General features: G+C 56.1%; 1 protein-coding gene across 5 annotated transcripts in view; it reads right to left on the bottom strand.

The window, feature by feature from the left end:
- Nucleotides 1-6195: 6195 nt before the first annotated feature.
- Nucleotides 6196-13882, bottom strand: part of ZBTB4 (zinc finger and BTB domain containing 4) — a 28322-nt gene continuing 20635 nt past the window's right edge. For all 5 annotated transcript variants that reach the window (XM_063138619.1, XM_063138618.1, XM_063138621.1 and 2 more), the window contains exon 3: nt 6196-10534. In XM_063138619.1, coding sequence (XP_062994689.1) covers nt 6782-10519 — 3738 coding nt within the window. In that variant the 5' untranslated portion in view covers nt 10520-10534 and the 3' untranslated portion in view covers nt 6196-6781. The remainder of the gene's footprint in view (nt 10535-13882) is intronic.

Here is a 13882-nt window from a genome sequence, read left to right as displayed (position 1 = left end):
CTCTCCCGCCAAATTGGCAGCACTATTTTCTGGCGGATGGGTGCTTTGAGGGAGACGGTTCAGCCACCGTGTCCCCTCTTCCCCTGGTCTCAGGGCCAAACAAATATTCACAGGTTTGAAACCTGACAAAACTTGCTCTGTTTAAAATGACGGGTCTGCAAAAAATGGTTCACAGCCTGCAGAAAAACTACAGGCCCAGACTTGATCATGGGCATGCACATAGGACCATTTTGACCGTCAAGGGGTTGGCTTTTGTAGCCAGTTCTGAATGCGGTAATTATTAAGAATATGGGCCTGCCTTTGAAAACGGTCCGGAAGCTTCAGCTGGTACAAAACAGGGCAGCCCGTTTACTAACAGGGACTGGCCGGCGAGATCACATCACACCAGTCCTTTTACAACTTCATTGGCTGTCAGTCCAGGTCTGGGCCCAATTCAAAGTGCTGGTATTGACATTCAAAGCCCTAAACAGTTTGGGGCCAGGTTATCTGAAGGAACGCCTCCTCCCATATGTGCCTGCCCAGATCATCCACAGGGGCCCTTCTCCGTGAGCCCCTGCAAAGGAAGTGAGGCAAGTGGCTACCAGGAGGGCGGCTTTCTCCGCTGTGGCACCCCGGCTGTGGAACGAGCTCCCCAGAGAGGTCCGCCTGGCGCCTACACTGTACTCTTTTCATCGCCAACTGAAGACCTTTTTATTCTCGTGGTATTTTAACACTTAATTTTAACTTAAATTTAAATTTTATTGTTCTAACTCTGTATTTTAATCTTCTATCAATTTTGCTGCATGGTTGTATCCTGGTTGTGCTTTTTATACTGTATTATGTATTTTGTGTTTTTAACCTGTTGGTTGTTTTATTATGGTTTTGATTTTTGTGAACCGCCCAGAGAGCTTCGGCTTTTGGGTGGTATAAAAATGTAATAAATAAATAAATAAAATATAGAGCTGGGAAAAGAGCAGAAAAGGGCAACTCAAATGATTAAGGGGCTGGAGCATCTCCCTTTGAAGGAAGGCTGCATCAACTGGGTTTAGCTTGGGGGAAAAGGAGGCTGAGGGGAGACATGACAGAGGTGTACAAAATTATGCATGGTATGGAGAATGTGGACAGGGATACATTTTTCTCCCTCTTTCAAAATACTAGAACACAATGGGGACATTATCTCATGAAGCTGATTGCTGGGAGATCCAGGACAAATAAAAGGAAGTGCTTCTTCACACAGCACAGAGTTAAATTATGGAACTCACTACCACAGGATGTAGTGGTCACCCATTTGGATGGCTTTAAAAGGGAGGTTGAATAAATTCCTGGAGGTGAAGGCTATCAATGGCTACTAGCCCTGATGGTTGTGTGCTATCTCCAGTATTTGAGGCAGTAAGCCTGTGTGCACCAGTTGCTGGGGAACATGGGTGGGAAGGTGCTGTTGAACCATGTCCTGCTTGTTCATCCCTGGCTAATGGCTGGCTGGCCACTGTGTGAACAGAGTGCTGGATTAGATGGACCCTTGATCCAGCATGACACTTCTTATGTTCTTACGTATTGGACTGCAATTCCCATCACCCCAGATCTTCCTGCCTCTCACTCTGCCCTCCTTCACGGTGCTTGTTTCCCTTTGTCCCACATTAAAGCCGCCCATAAGCAGTTAACTGCTGGGGCAAAGCCCACTGGGGCAGTGGAAAACGGTGGTCTGCTCAGCCCCCTCCCACCAAATTCAGGACCTCTTCTTAGAGTCAAACCAAGACGGATGCACCCAGGCCAAACCTCGCATAAGCAGCAGCCTCCAACCCAGGGGTAAATTGAGGCTGAATCTGGGAAGGCCAGGAAAACCCGTCCCTCCCACCCAGCAGGAACTGCACCCCATTTTTACAGGTTTTGAACCAAACTGAAACCGGTTTAACTGTCTGCAAAAAGAAATGTAGCTGCGTAAGAACCCCAGCAAAAGGTCCTTGGTTGCGCGACGCTATGGCAATGAAAGGCCGTCTAGGCAAGGTTTGCGCTTGCAGGGGTAGGATGCCGCGTGTCGGCCAAGAGGATCTTTCTCCACGAAAAGAGACGGAACAGCAGCGCCACGGAGTTGCGTGTGGAGACGGCCTCTCCTGTTTCACAAAAGCAGTGTGGGTGGGTGCTTTAACCGTTTTGTGCTGAGCATATAATTGTCTTTTTATTCTGAAGAAGTTATTGGAGTTACACACAAAGATGCAGAAGGATAAATACGGTATTTGTCTAACGGACTCTTCACACAGTCACACTTGGAACAGAGACCGGGAAAAAGCGGCGAAAATTATTATTTATCCTCATCATTATTATTATTAACATTTCTTGTAGGGTTTTTTTCCCCCCTCTATTTTTTCTTTTTTAAAACCTTGGTATCGTTTTCCCCTCTCTCTCTCTCTCTTTTTCTCCTCCTTAAACAGTTTCAGTAAATCTCTAAAGTGCCATAAAACTAGCTAGAGGTGCTTCTAGAAAATAAAAAATAAAAATAAGACAAGTTACATTCAGTAGCAAACGGTCAACAATCACCGAGAGCACCCCCCCAGTGACAAAGTGCAAAAGATCGGAAGAGACGGACAGCTATGTACATGTCAGTGACCGCCCTTCGCCGCCCCCCCCCACACCCTCCCCTCCCCTCCCCGGTGACCCAGAGCACCCCTTCCCTGCTGGAGGGGTGATGGGGCACCATCCCCAAATACCTTTGGTGCTCTCTCTCTCTCTGTGTTTCATCCCCAACGCTGTTCCCACCTGCTCCCCCCCACAAAGGGCCTCTTTAACGCTTCTGCTGAGATACAGCAAACAGTTACCCCCAGAAATGCATCGCTTGCTAGATTACAGCAACGGGGCAGCGGTTGGAGCTGTTCCTACAAGGATAAGAACCCTGCCAGGAAAGGGGGATTAAGTGCAGCAGTACGCTGCGAAGTTCTCCAAGACGTTTGCAGCTCCTTTGCAGCCGCCGCAAGTCAGGGGAGGGCGGCGGGGTGATCTGCACTGCAGGGCAGCCGAGACCAGAACTTTCTCACTTGGGACGGCGCCTGCACTCCAGATCAAAAATCCAATCCAGGGCTACTTAGAAGCGGTTGTTCCACGAAAAGTCTAGGGCCACTGGGTTCGTCACCTCTGCGCACACACACGTGCATCCCGCCCCCGCGGAAATCTGGAAGAGGGGCGGGCGGGTGCCAGGTCCCAACGGCTTCACTCCAGAAGGCCAGCCTGAATAACACACCACTTATTTAGAACTGTCTTTTTATGCTCACTTATGTGAGATAAATAATTGTGTGCGTGTGGGGGGGGGGGGGGAGAGAGCCAGGAAGTTCACTCCCGCCCCCCACCTCCCAGCTCAGGCAGCGCCTTCTTACTGGTGGTGCAGCAAGAAGAAGGAAGGGGGGGGCAGGAATGTGTATTTGCTGCATTGCAGAAAGGATGCGCAGGAAAGGATGCACTTCCGCGCATTGGAGTCCTGCAGGAGCAGCCGGGGAAGAAAACGGCCACGCGGAATATGCATCCGATGTTGCAGCATGAAATGTGAAATGCCGGGGGGGGGGGGGGAGAAAAGACTCTGCACTGAAAGACGTCATTGCAACAAAAGTGGTGCGTGGGGGGGGGGTTGAGAGAGAGAAGAGAGGATCAGAACTGCTGGAGGGGGAAGGGGGGGGCAGAAATGTGCATTCCATGATTTTGCTGCAGTGAGCCAGGGAGGAGTGCGTGAGGGTTTGTGTGTTTCTTTTTTTTTACGACGCGCAACTGCGCACTCCTCTTCTTTGCAAGGTGGCGGCAGGCTGCAAAGCTGTGGAAGAGGCAGCCGCTTGCGGCCGGCGGGAGAAGGGGGCCTCACATCGCACAGGGCTGCAGTGCAGGGGAGGGGGGGGGGAGACGTTGCGCCGTTTGGCAAGCCCTCTAACCCGGCGCTCTGCTCTTTCGGAACAGGGTTCAAAGGCCACATGGGGGGGGGGCTGCTGCAAGGGTTTCACAGTGGAAGCCTTTTCTCTGGAAGCAAAGCTTATATTGAAACGCGCACGCACATGCCCAAACACACCTGCCCTGTGGGCCTGTGCGCCCAGCCCAACTGCTTGGTCCTCCGCCGCTACAGTCCTGTGAGCACAAACGCACACAGCCCTTGCAGTAGCCCCGGGAGGGGTGGGCTTCCCCCCCTCCCCTATTCCAGCCTTCCCCCAACCTGACAACTGGGGCAGAATTCTTCTGGTTTTAGGAAGGAAGCGGTTGTGTGAACAGGAGTGTAGAGAGGGTGTAGGTTTGGGGGGCGGGGATTTACGCTCGGTTTAACAACAGGGAGTGAGCGGGTGGGATTTCCAGAGTTAGGGCAAGGGGGCTGAGATCCACCGGAACGTTCTCCAGCACGGCACAGGCCTCCCTGAAAGAAAGGGGGGCACTGCCCACGGAGACAGAATGGTTGCCACCCTTTTAAAGGGTTATGCATTAAAATGTAAAAAAAACACCCACAAACACAAACCTCCCCTTTGAACGCCCACAACGGTTCTCCTAAACCTCGAAGCAAAATTTTGGACTTCCCTCCGGCTCCCTTTTCAAGAAACCTTTGACATATTAAAAACCACTGCAAATTGTTTTCTAAAATCCTGCTATTTGCTTTTAAAGTTCATGCACTTTAGACGTGTCAGTTATCGATTCTTCCTCGTCCTGCGTCACACCCAAACTGACTTGGTTTTATAATGTTTTCATTATTTTGGTCCTTTTTTCCCCCTGAAAGATATTACCGATACATTGAAATGTGTGTTTTTCATCAGGGGAATCTGTTAACTCAAGATTTATTTATTTATTGTAAAAAAAAGTTCACTATATCTAACCTTTGGCTTTTCATGGTAAAATTCTTTTTTATTCTCCTACCCACCCCTTTGGTAAAAAATAAATTTCTGCTTCTCCAAAATCTGCCAGAGTTTTCGTCTGGAATGCAGCACGGGGGGGGGGGGGGGAGCTCAATTTTCCCTATCCTAAAAAATATTCAATACTTTTATTTTTTGGGTTTGTAGCAAGAGAGGAAGTGAACGACATTTTGATTGCCTGCAGTGGATATTCCAAGGGGGGGGGGAGTTTACAACAGGCCGGGCTTCCATGTAATGCAGACATGAACACCTCAGGGCCCACAGATGCTCATTCGCATGACAAATGCCTCCCTTTTGCTCTTTCATATGAGGCTCCAAGACAATTAAGGCTATGCATATGAAAACCCATTTTTTTTCTCTGTTGCAATATGCAGGACTCTCTCTCTCTTTAGATAGACTGTTTAAGGGTTGACTTCTTGAGAAACAAGATTCAAAACAAGGATTCTTTGTCGGCTAAATGCAATATAAAGGGTCCTATTGCTGATATTAGGTCATTTGTACTGGGGGATTCCAGCATTTAGGGGCAGCGGGGTGGGGGTGGTGTCCTTTGTAAAGTGGGCGAAAGACCCCTCTTGTGCAGGCAGTATGAGGTTTGCAACAACGACAAATGAAATCAACAGTACACAGTGGAACCCGGTCTGCTCGCCCACCCCCACCCCAAGAAGGTCGTGCCATCTCCCCCCTCTGCACACGCCAGCCTTCCCCAACCTGGAGCCATCCAATATGACGGACTACAGCTCCCATCGTCCGCTGGCCGGCACAGAGGGCACCAGGCTGGGGGAAGCGTGGGACGCGAAATGCACAAAGCGGGTTTCCACAGCACCTCCCTCTCGCTTCACGGGCGAAGGAAGTTTCCGGAAGACCCAGAGCCCACGGAGGAGTCCCTCGGCCCCGTCAAGAGCCGAAAGCAGGACGCCTCCGGCAACACCCCGCCCCCACCCTGTCCCCGCTGCCTTCCTCCGGCCAAAAGGAAAATGTGATTCATCCCATGCGAGAGATGCAAAACAAAACACGGCCGCTAAAAAATAAAACCAACTCCTTCTCCTCTCCCTCGGCAGCTGCTCGGCACAGGCAGTGAACAAAGAGGCCCTGGCCCTGAACCAAGAGCTCTGAACTTCTGGGGCAGGAGGAGGAGGAGGAGGAGGAGGAGGAGAGGGGGCTGAGAGAAGGAAACGGGGAGGGAGAGTGAGGGGGGGGCACTTCTGCAGAACAAGACACACACACCCCACTCCCCTTAGAGCAGCCTGGCTGGGGCATTCTGGGAGGTGCAGTCCAACACATCTGGAGCGCCCCAGGTTGAGGAAGGCTGCTCTAAGGGGAGCGGGGGGGGGGGCAAAGGGGGGAGAGGGAGGGGAGGGGGCTGGAAGGGGCAAGAGAAACCCAGGAGCGCCCCCTGGTGGGAGGGTCTGAGAAATAACCCCGTGTGCCATGCAGCGCTGCGTGTCCAGCACAGGTAACAGGGAATGCCACTGAGACACGGGCAGGAACGGAGGAACTGCCAGGCGTGGGGCGGGGTGGGGTGGGGAGTGAAGGGCTGCGTTGTGCAAATTCACTCTTAACTGTGTCTATTCAGCAAGAGGACATTCATAGGGGATTTGGGAACCAGGACAGGCGGAAGGGTGGTTGGGGGGGGGAGGGAAAGAGGAATTACCCTGTACCTATTTTTGCTATTTTTTAAAAAAAGTTTGACCTACGATGTGCCCCGCTTCATACGCCCCTGATGTGAAGCGGGACGGACGTATTTGGCCAGGTGGCTATGCCCAGCTCACCTCTGGATTCACACCTCTCTGCCACAGCACTCCGCAGACCCCCCCCTACTCAGAACAGAGGGGGGGATTTTGCCAAGCCCCCGCCAGCCACGGACTTCACTCCCCCCTCAACGCCCCTATGATTTCTGGCGCCTTTCCCCCCCACACACACCAACCTCCCTTTGTCCCTCACAGAAGGGCTCCTTTCTTCAGCCTGTCCGAGGCGGCAGGGTCTCCTCTGCTCTCGCGCGCCGCGCCGCCCGCCATGGACAGGGCCCCGTTGGATCCAGCGCCCCCGTCGTGCGCCTCGCTCCGGCACGGGTTCATGGAGTAGCTGAAGACGCTGGGCAGGAAGGGGAGGGGCTGCCCTTTGTCGTCCGGCACGACCATGTTCAACGCCACCGGCAGGGTGAAGTTGTACGGATAGGCGGCCAGGAGCTGATGGCCGTACATGAGCGGGTACGGATCCGGATAGAAGCCCACCTTGCCCTCCCCGTCGCTGCCGCCCGCTTTGCCCATGGCGTTGAACTGGATGGCGCTGGGGTAAGCGAGGAACGAGGGCCTGTCCTCCAGCTCCTTCCGGGTCCGACAGCTGCCCGGCACCAGCAGCGGCAACGGATACTCCTGGACCGGATAGCGCTCCTCCTCCATCTCCTGCGGCGCTAGGACCTCTTTCTGGACCAGGCCGGTGTGCGAGATGACGGGGTCCTGGAGGGAGTGGGGCAGACTCAGAGGCATCTCCGCGAGGCCGGCGGCCGCCTCCAGCGGCGGAGGGGGGTGAACGGCGAGCTCCTCGGGGAAGGGGGAGCCGCTTCCTCCCAGCGGTGGCGGGTTTCCCTCGGCCCCCGGCGCCGCTAGAGGAGGGCCGTCGTCGTAAGGCGCCGTTTCCATCGCCACAGGCTCCGCTTCCGGCCTTTCCTGGTGGCACGCCGGGGCCTCTCCGCTGGAGGACGACACCTGCATCTCTTGCGTGGTCTCCTCCTTGACCACGGGCGACGGCGGAGGGGCATCGGTGGTCTTCTTGGAGTAGGCGATGACCGTGGTAAGGGCCGGCAGCGGGGCCTGCTCCGGCCGCTGGCCCTCGTGCCGTTTCATGTGGCGGCTCAGCGCCGCGGCAGTCTTGCAGACCTTCACGCAGTGGGCGCAGGCGAACTTGACCAAAGGCTTGCGGCCTACGCGGTGAGGAGTGGCCGGCAGCGGGGCCGAGGAGCGGTCGTCCGTGCCGATGCGCCCGTGAACCCGCTCGTGTTTCCTCAGCTTCTTGAGCGCTGAGAAGAGTTTGCCGCAGACGCTGCATTCGTGCTTCCACTCCGAGCCCCGCCCGCTCCCCACTTTGGGGGGCTGGTCCGTCCCCTCGCCCTCAGAGGCACCACCGCCCAGGCCTCCAGGGACCTCGGCGGACGCTGGCTGGCTGGACCTCACGCTGGCCTCCTCCATGGCTGCCTCCTCCTCCGCCGCTTCCTCCTCGGCTTTCTCCGTCCGTTTCATCCAGTGCAACGAACGCAGCTTCCGCCGCCACCGCGACTTCTTCACCTTCGGCGCGGTATTGCCGCCGCCGCCACACGCCTTCCGTTTGGGCTTGTAGCTGTAGTAGGGCCGCCAGAGCTGGTCTTCGGCATCCCCGCGGTCACTCTCCTCCTCGCCGCTCTCGTTGGCGTACCCCCTGTCGGCACGCTTGCCGTGGGGCGCTGGCAGCGGCGGCGGCTTCTCGCCGTTCTGCTCCCGGCCAAAATCAAAGCGCCTTCCCCCGAGGCGGCTGCCTTTGTCGAGCATGAGGTCTGTTTCGGAGATGCGGCGCTTGACAATGGCCTCTTCGCCGATGCGCACCGTGATCTGGCAGAGCGGTGCCGACCGGCTTTCGGAGGCGGTGCCCACGTAGGCCGGCTTGGCCATATACGTCATGGTCCGCCCGGCCCGTAGCCCCCTGGCCCTGGGCCCGTGTTCCCCTCCGTTCTCTTCCAAGGCCCGCTCATCCGCCTTCTGCGACTGGATGTATTCCTTCAGCACTTGCTTCTTCATGGGTCTGGCCACCACTGTGGGCGGCGTTGGCTGCGACACCGTCGGCAGAGGCCCTGTATCCAAAGGCGCCTCTGAAGACTTGCTGTTGTACGTGATCACCGAGGGGGGCTGCGACTTCACTGAAGTGCTGTGGACGATCACCGAAGAGGCCGGACGCCCGTAGGCAATGACGGAGGGAGCCTCTGCGCTCAACGGCCCTGTCCGCTTGTCTGCCGGAGCCTTCTCATCAACGGCTGCGAGCACAGGCATCTCCAGGCCGCCCGCTGGTTCTTGCCGCTGGAAGCGTTCTGCCTCTGCCAGCTCCAAGGAGCCACTGTTGGCGGCGAAGACGGACGTGACGTCGCCGGTACCCAAAGAGGAGACCAAGTTCCCATCCAAGGAATCGCTGTCCCCTAACGTCATGGGGATGGGCTGAGCTGGGAGCAAGAGGTTATCCGGCACCAGCCCTTGGCTGTAGGTCTTATAGGGCCTCTTTTGGGACCGCATGGGCAGGAGCCGGTAGAGCTTCAGGGCGTTGAGTTTCGGCTTGTAGCCTCCGTTGGGAGTCTTCTCGGAAGAAATGAGGCCAGGGTTGATCCCGTGGAAGGCCTTCTGATGGGTCTTCAGGTTGTAGTAGGTGACAAAGGTCTCCCAGCAGAAGATGCACTGGTAGCGCCGCTCGCCCGTGTGCCAGACCTCGTGCTTGGTGCGGTACTCGGCCAAGGCGAAGACTTTGTCGCAGTACCGGCACGGGTACTTCCGCCGCCACGAGTGGACGTTGGAGTGCCGCTTGAGGCTCGACAGCGTCATATAGGACCGCTCGCAGACCGTGCAGAAGTAGATGATGTGGCCGTCCACCACTTTGACAAAGTGGTCTTGGTCGGAGATGTAGTCCACCCGGGGCAGGCCCCGATGACGGAACATCAAGCCCTTCTTGGAAGATGTCAGCGTCGGCTTGGAAGGCAACACGGGGTTTGGCAGCGCCTCGCCCGTCGGGGCCCCCTCCTCGGACTTCTCCACGTCTTTGCATAAGACCTCGTGTGTCTGTAGTCGCTTGATGTGGATGAAGCTCTTTCCGCAGTGCCGGCAGGACAACGAACGCCGCGTCCGGTGGAGCTTCATGTGGAGGCTGAGGGCAGAAGACGTGGAGAAGGAACGGCCGCAGCTTCCGCAGCAGAAGGTGCTGCTGGCCGGGAAGGAAGGTCCGGACGGGGACGAACAAGACGAGGCCGGCGCTTCGGCCGCGTCGTTGTTGCTGGCGGCCACAGAAGGATCCCCGGGAGGGTTGTCATGGTCCCAGCCGACACTCCCCTTCAGCATGAAAGCCAGGTCAGGCGGCGGCGGCACAGTCGACACCGAGCTGAGGTTATAGAGGATCTTCGCCGTCTCTGTTTCGGGGTCAGGACGAGTGTCCCTCACGGGGCTGGATGCTTTGGCCAAATCCTGGCAGCAGATCGGGCTGGAAGGTTCGGCCAAGCGGGAAGGGCAGGTGAGGTCTATGGGCGAGCCGCACAGCCTGGAGGAGGCAACGCTGCAGTCGTCCATCTCCGCGTCGGAGGAAGGGTCATCCAGATTCTCCAAGCGGGAGATGCCCAGGCGACGGCCAACGGCGCCGATCTCCTTGGCGGCAGCCGGGCTGGGCACCGACAGGCGGGAGTTATAGATGAAGTTGAGGATGTCGGAGAAGATTTCGGCCTGGATGTCAGGAAGCTCCAAGATCTGGCTCGGCTGGTGACAGGCCGGCTCCTCCGAGAGCACCTCCTTGAAGTACGGGCTGGAGGCCGCGAGGACGTTCTTATGGGCCTGGAACTTTGTGTCTTCGGCAATGATGGTGATGTCGCAGAACTGGCCCCGCAGGCGCTGCTCGTTCAACTGGACCAGAAGGGAGCTGGGGTGGCAGATGTCGGTGACCTCCACGACAGGAGCCATCGCGCGCTCTCAGATCTGCAAGAAGAGGAAGAGGAAAGATGGCACCTGGGTTCTCGACGAGGGGATCGAGGGGGGGAGGACAGGCCATGGGGGGCTTTGATCCAGGCGGCTCAGTTTGAAGGGCCGAAAGCGGGACCCAAAGGGCGTTCTGGGAGGCACATGGCCTTGAGGCTCAGCGTGGGGAGTGAGGGTTCAGGTTTCCTGGAGGAGGAGGAGGAGGAGGAGGAGGAGGAGGAGGAGAAATCAAGAATCCAAGGTTCCCCTGGGTGGAGGGTAGCCCTTGTCCTGACGGTGGGACGAGCACAGTGTTTCCTGGGAAGGGAGAAGAGACTTTTAGGGAAAGGTGGGAGCCAGAAACACAGGACTTTGAGGAAGTGGAAGTATGGCCTAAGTATTCCAGCCCTACCTGCGTGTGAGCTGAAAGCCAGGGAAGAGGAACAGGGTCGAAGCAGAGCAGATGGGAGCTGGGGACAGACGGTGCAGCAGGGCACATCCATCAGAACGCCCCATTTCTGGGGGAAAGCTGTGGAACAGCTAAAGGAAAAGTCTCCAAACTGGGCAGGCAGCCTAGTGGTTAGAAACATTCCCAGACTAAAGGCTTCATGTAGGAAGGGGGGGGGCAGGAAGCAGCCAAACTCTGGGAACCAGGGTCAGGGCTCAGAACCACAGACGCTGCTTCTGGCCAGTTCAAAAAGGTCACTGGGGGTTGCCATCAACGTGAGTCATGCTGAGAAGCGCCAGGGCTCAAGCCCAGGCATGGAGAGGTTAAAGGCCGGCAGAAAGAAAGAAAGAAAGAAAGAAAGAAAGAAAGAAAGAAAGAAAGCCGTGTTTGGCCTAAACTACAAGATGAAGGGAGGTGTCGCCAACCTGATGGCCGCCGGACGTCTTGGACTACAACTCCCAGCTGGCTGGGGGATGCTGGGAGTTGTAGTCCAACGCATTCGGCAGGCACCAGGTTGGCGAAGGCTGGATTGGTCCATGGGACAGAGGTTTCCCACTGGTCAAAAAAGGGTCTGCAGCTGCACCTCCCTCCCTCCCTCTTCCCTTCCACACTTTCCCCTTCCTTCCTTTTGGGAGCCATTTTGCTCAAGGAGTTCCCCCGGCTGGCAGCCTAAAATGGCTGAAGGAAACAAAGTCTGGTGCCAGCTCGGATTAGCAGCCGCCGAGCGGAGCCCGGCCCCCCTTCCGACTCCGTGCCGGCACGGAGGCTGGTTCAAGCGGCTCGCCCGTTTGCCCCAGACGCCCGGATGGCTCCTTGGGGCTGGCATCGCCTTGTGCCAAGGGCTGGCACCGTGCCTGGCCCGCCGCACTGAGCCCGAGTCCCCGAAGCCGTGCGCTAGCCCTTCCGCTGCAAGAAACGGAGGCGGGCGAGGAAATATGAAGAGGTGGGGGAGACAGTCGTGGTGCCCACCCACCCACCCATTCACCCTTATCTGTCTCTTTCTTATCCGTCACACACCTACGCCTCCCTCCTTCCGTCTCTGCTTTCTTTGGCCTGGGTGGAAGTATGCAGACCTCACGTCAACCTGGAGGCGCATACAGGCCACAGGGACTGGAGGGGGTGTGTGTGTTGTGAATGTCACATTGTGTGTGTGTGTGTGTCTGTGTGAAAGAGAGAGACAGAGAGACAGAGAGAGAGCATGTGTGTATAATACAAGAACAATTCCTTGAGGGGATCTCTCTCTCTCTCTCTCTCTCTTTTTTGCTTTCTCGCACACACAAACACACACACACACACACGCACACACAATATCCCTTCCTGGCTATGACGGGAGTATCCAAACGGAAAGGGAGTTTCTATGGAAACAGGCCTGGATGACGAAGAGAGAAAGAGAAGGTGGGGGAAGGGAAGGAAAAGGCCGTGCGGTGATGGGGACGGGGAGCAGGGATGTGAGGATTGGGGGGACTGACGGGCGAAACGCGTTGTGACGATATGGGGCTTCGGCGGTGGGGCGAACGTGGAGGAAATAAAAAGAGGTCAAAACGCAGAGTCAGGAGCCCGGGGGGGGGGGGGAGATTCTAAAAAATGGGATCTTTTTCCTGGCGTGTTACCTGTGGATGCCAAAGAGATCCTAAATCCAACTGACCCCCCCATTTTGGTCTCCTCTCCAGGCACTAACAGCCTCTTGGACCTTTGCAGCTGTCTTCGTGACCCAAGATCCATCTGGCTGGAAACCACGGTACCTCCGAATTAGCAAATCACCGGGTTATTGTGGGGGAAATATGATTCCCCGCCTCACCCCACCCCCGGTCCCACTTTCAAGAGAACCTAAAGTTATCACAGAGCCATCTATGTTTACTCAAGTTGGTCTCTGAATAATTGGAGCCCGCTGTGCTTTACCCCTTCAGCGGCGAAACAAACTCTGGACATGCCCAGAGGAACGTTTTATCATGTTACTTCACATGTTCCAAGGCTGAGCCCTGGATCAAGCTGAAGACTGAATGCTTAGGGAATGGAAGTGAAAATGTTAAAAGAGCGAGGAATGAGCTCACGTATTCCCCCAGGATCAGGGGAGAACTCCCGTATCTGTTCCCCTAATTCCAGCCTTCCCCAGATGTGTCGGACTACAATTCCCAGGATCCCCAAGCCTGGCTGGGTGGTGCTGGTGCTGGAGTTGAAGTCCAACACATCTGGAAAGGCACCACTTTGGGAAAGGCTGCTCTGTTCAGTATGCAGTTGGTAGACATATGGCACACTTCCGCTTCCCATCGGCTAAAAAATTGCAAAAATTTCCACCCAGAATGTGGAGTGGAATGTGCATCCCCCCCCACCCCAAAAAAAGAAACGACTGTAGGATGGGAAGGCAGGAGCAAAAGTGGGTTGCTCTCCCCACACCACCACCCCCTTTCCCGGTGGCGAGAAATAAACACCAGGAAGGAGGTGGGAGAGAAACAGCACGCGCGTGTTTGTTTTCTGGGAATCAAGTTGCCATTTGCCTGCAGCCTATGGGGTGGGTGGGACAGGGCTCTGAAATGGGGGGGGGGTTGTAGGGGGAGAGAAAGGACAGGATGATGGAGACACGCAAGCCGAGCATAAACAAGAGGAGAGGCAGGATGGATTTCTGCAGGCCTCTGTTGCTTGTGAGTCACGGAGGCTGAGGTCAGCAAATTGCACAGGGAGAGGCAGCAGGCGGGGTGCGGGAGCGGCAGCGCTGGATCCGTGCGCCAAGGGAGAGCAAGGCAAGGCCAGGAAAGGGGGGGGGAGAAGGGAAGGGTCACCTGTGCCAGAAATACGCTATTGACTTGCGTGTCGATCCGCATTCTTCAAAAAAGTAGAAAGGCTGCCTTATTCCGTGACTCGAGACGCTGCCCATTAGGAAAAGCAATACCCGCAGGTAAGTACAACGTTTGACGCAGGTTCCT

This window comes from Elgaria multicarinata, chromosome 11, assembly GCF_023053635.1.
Source record: "Elgaria multicarinata webbii isolate HBS135686 ecotype San Diego chromosome 11, rElgMul1.1.pri, whole genome shotgun sequence".
NCBI lineage: Eukaryota > Metazoa > Chordata > Lepidosauria > Squamata > Anguidae > Elgaria > Elgaria multicarinata.
This window is presented reverse-complemented; position numbering and strand designations above follow the sequence as displayed.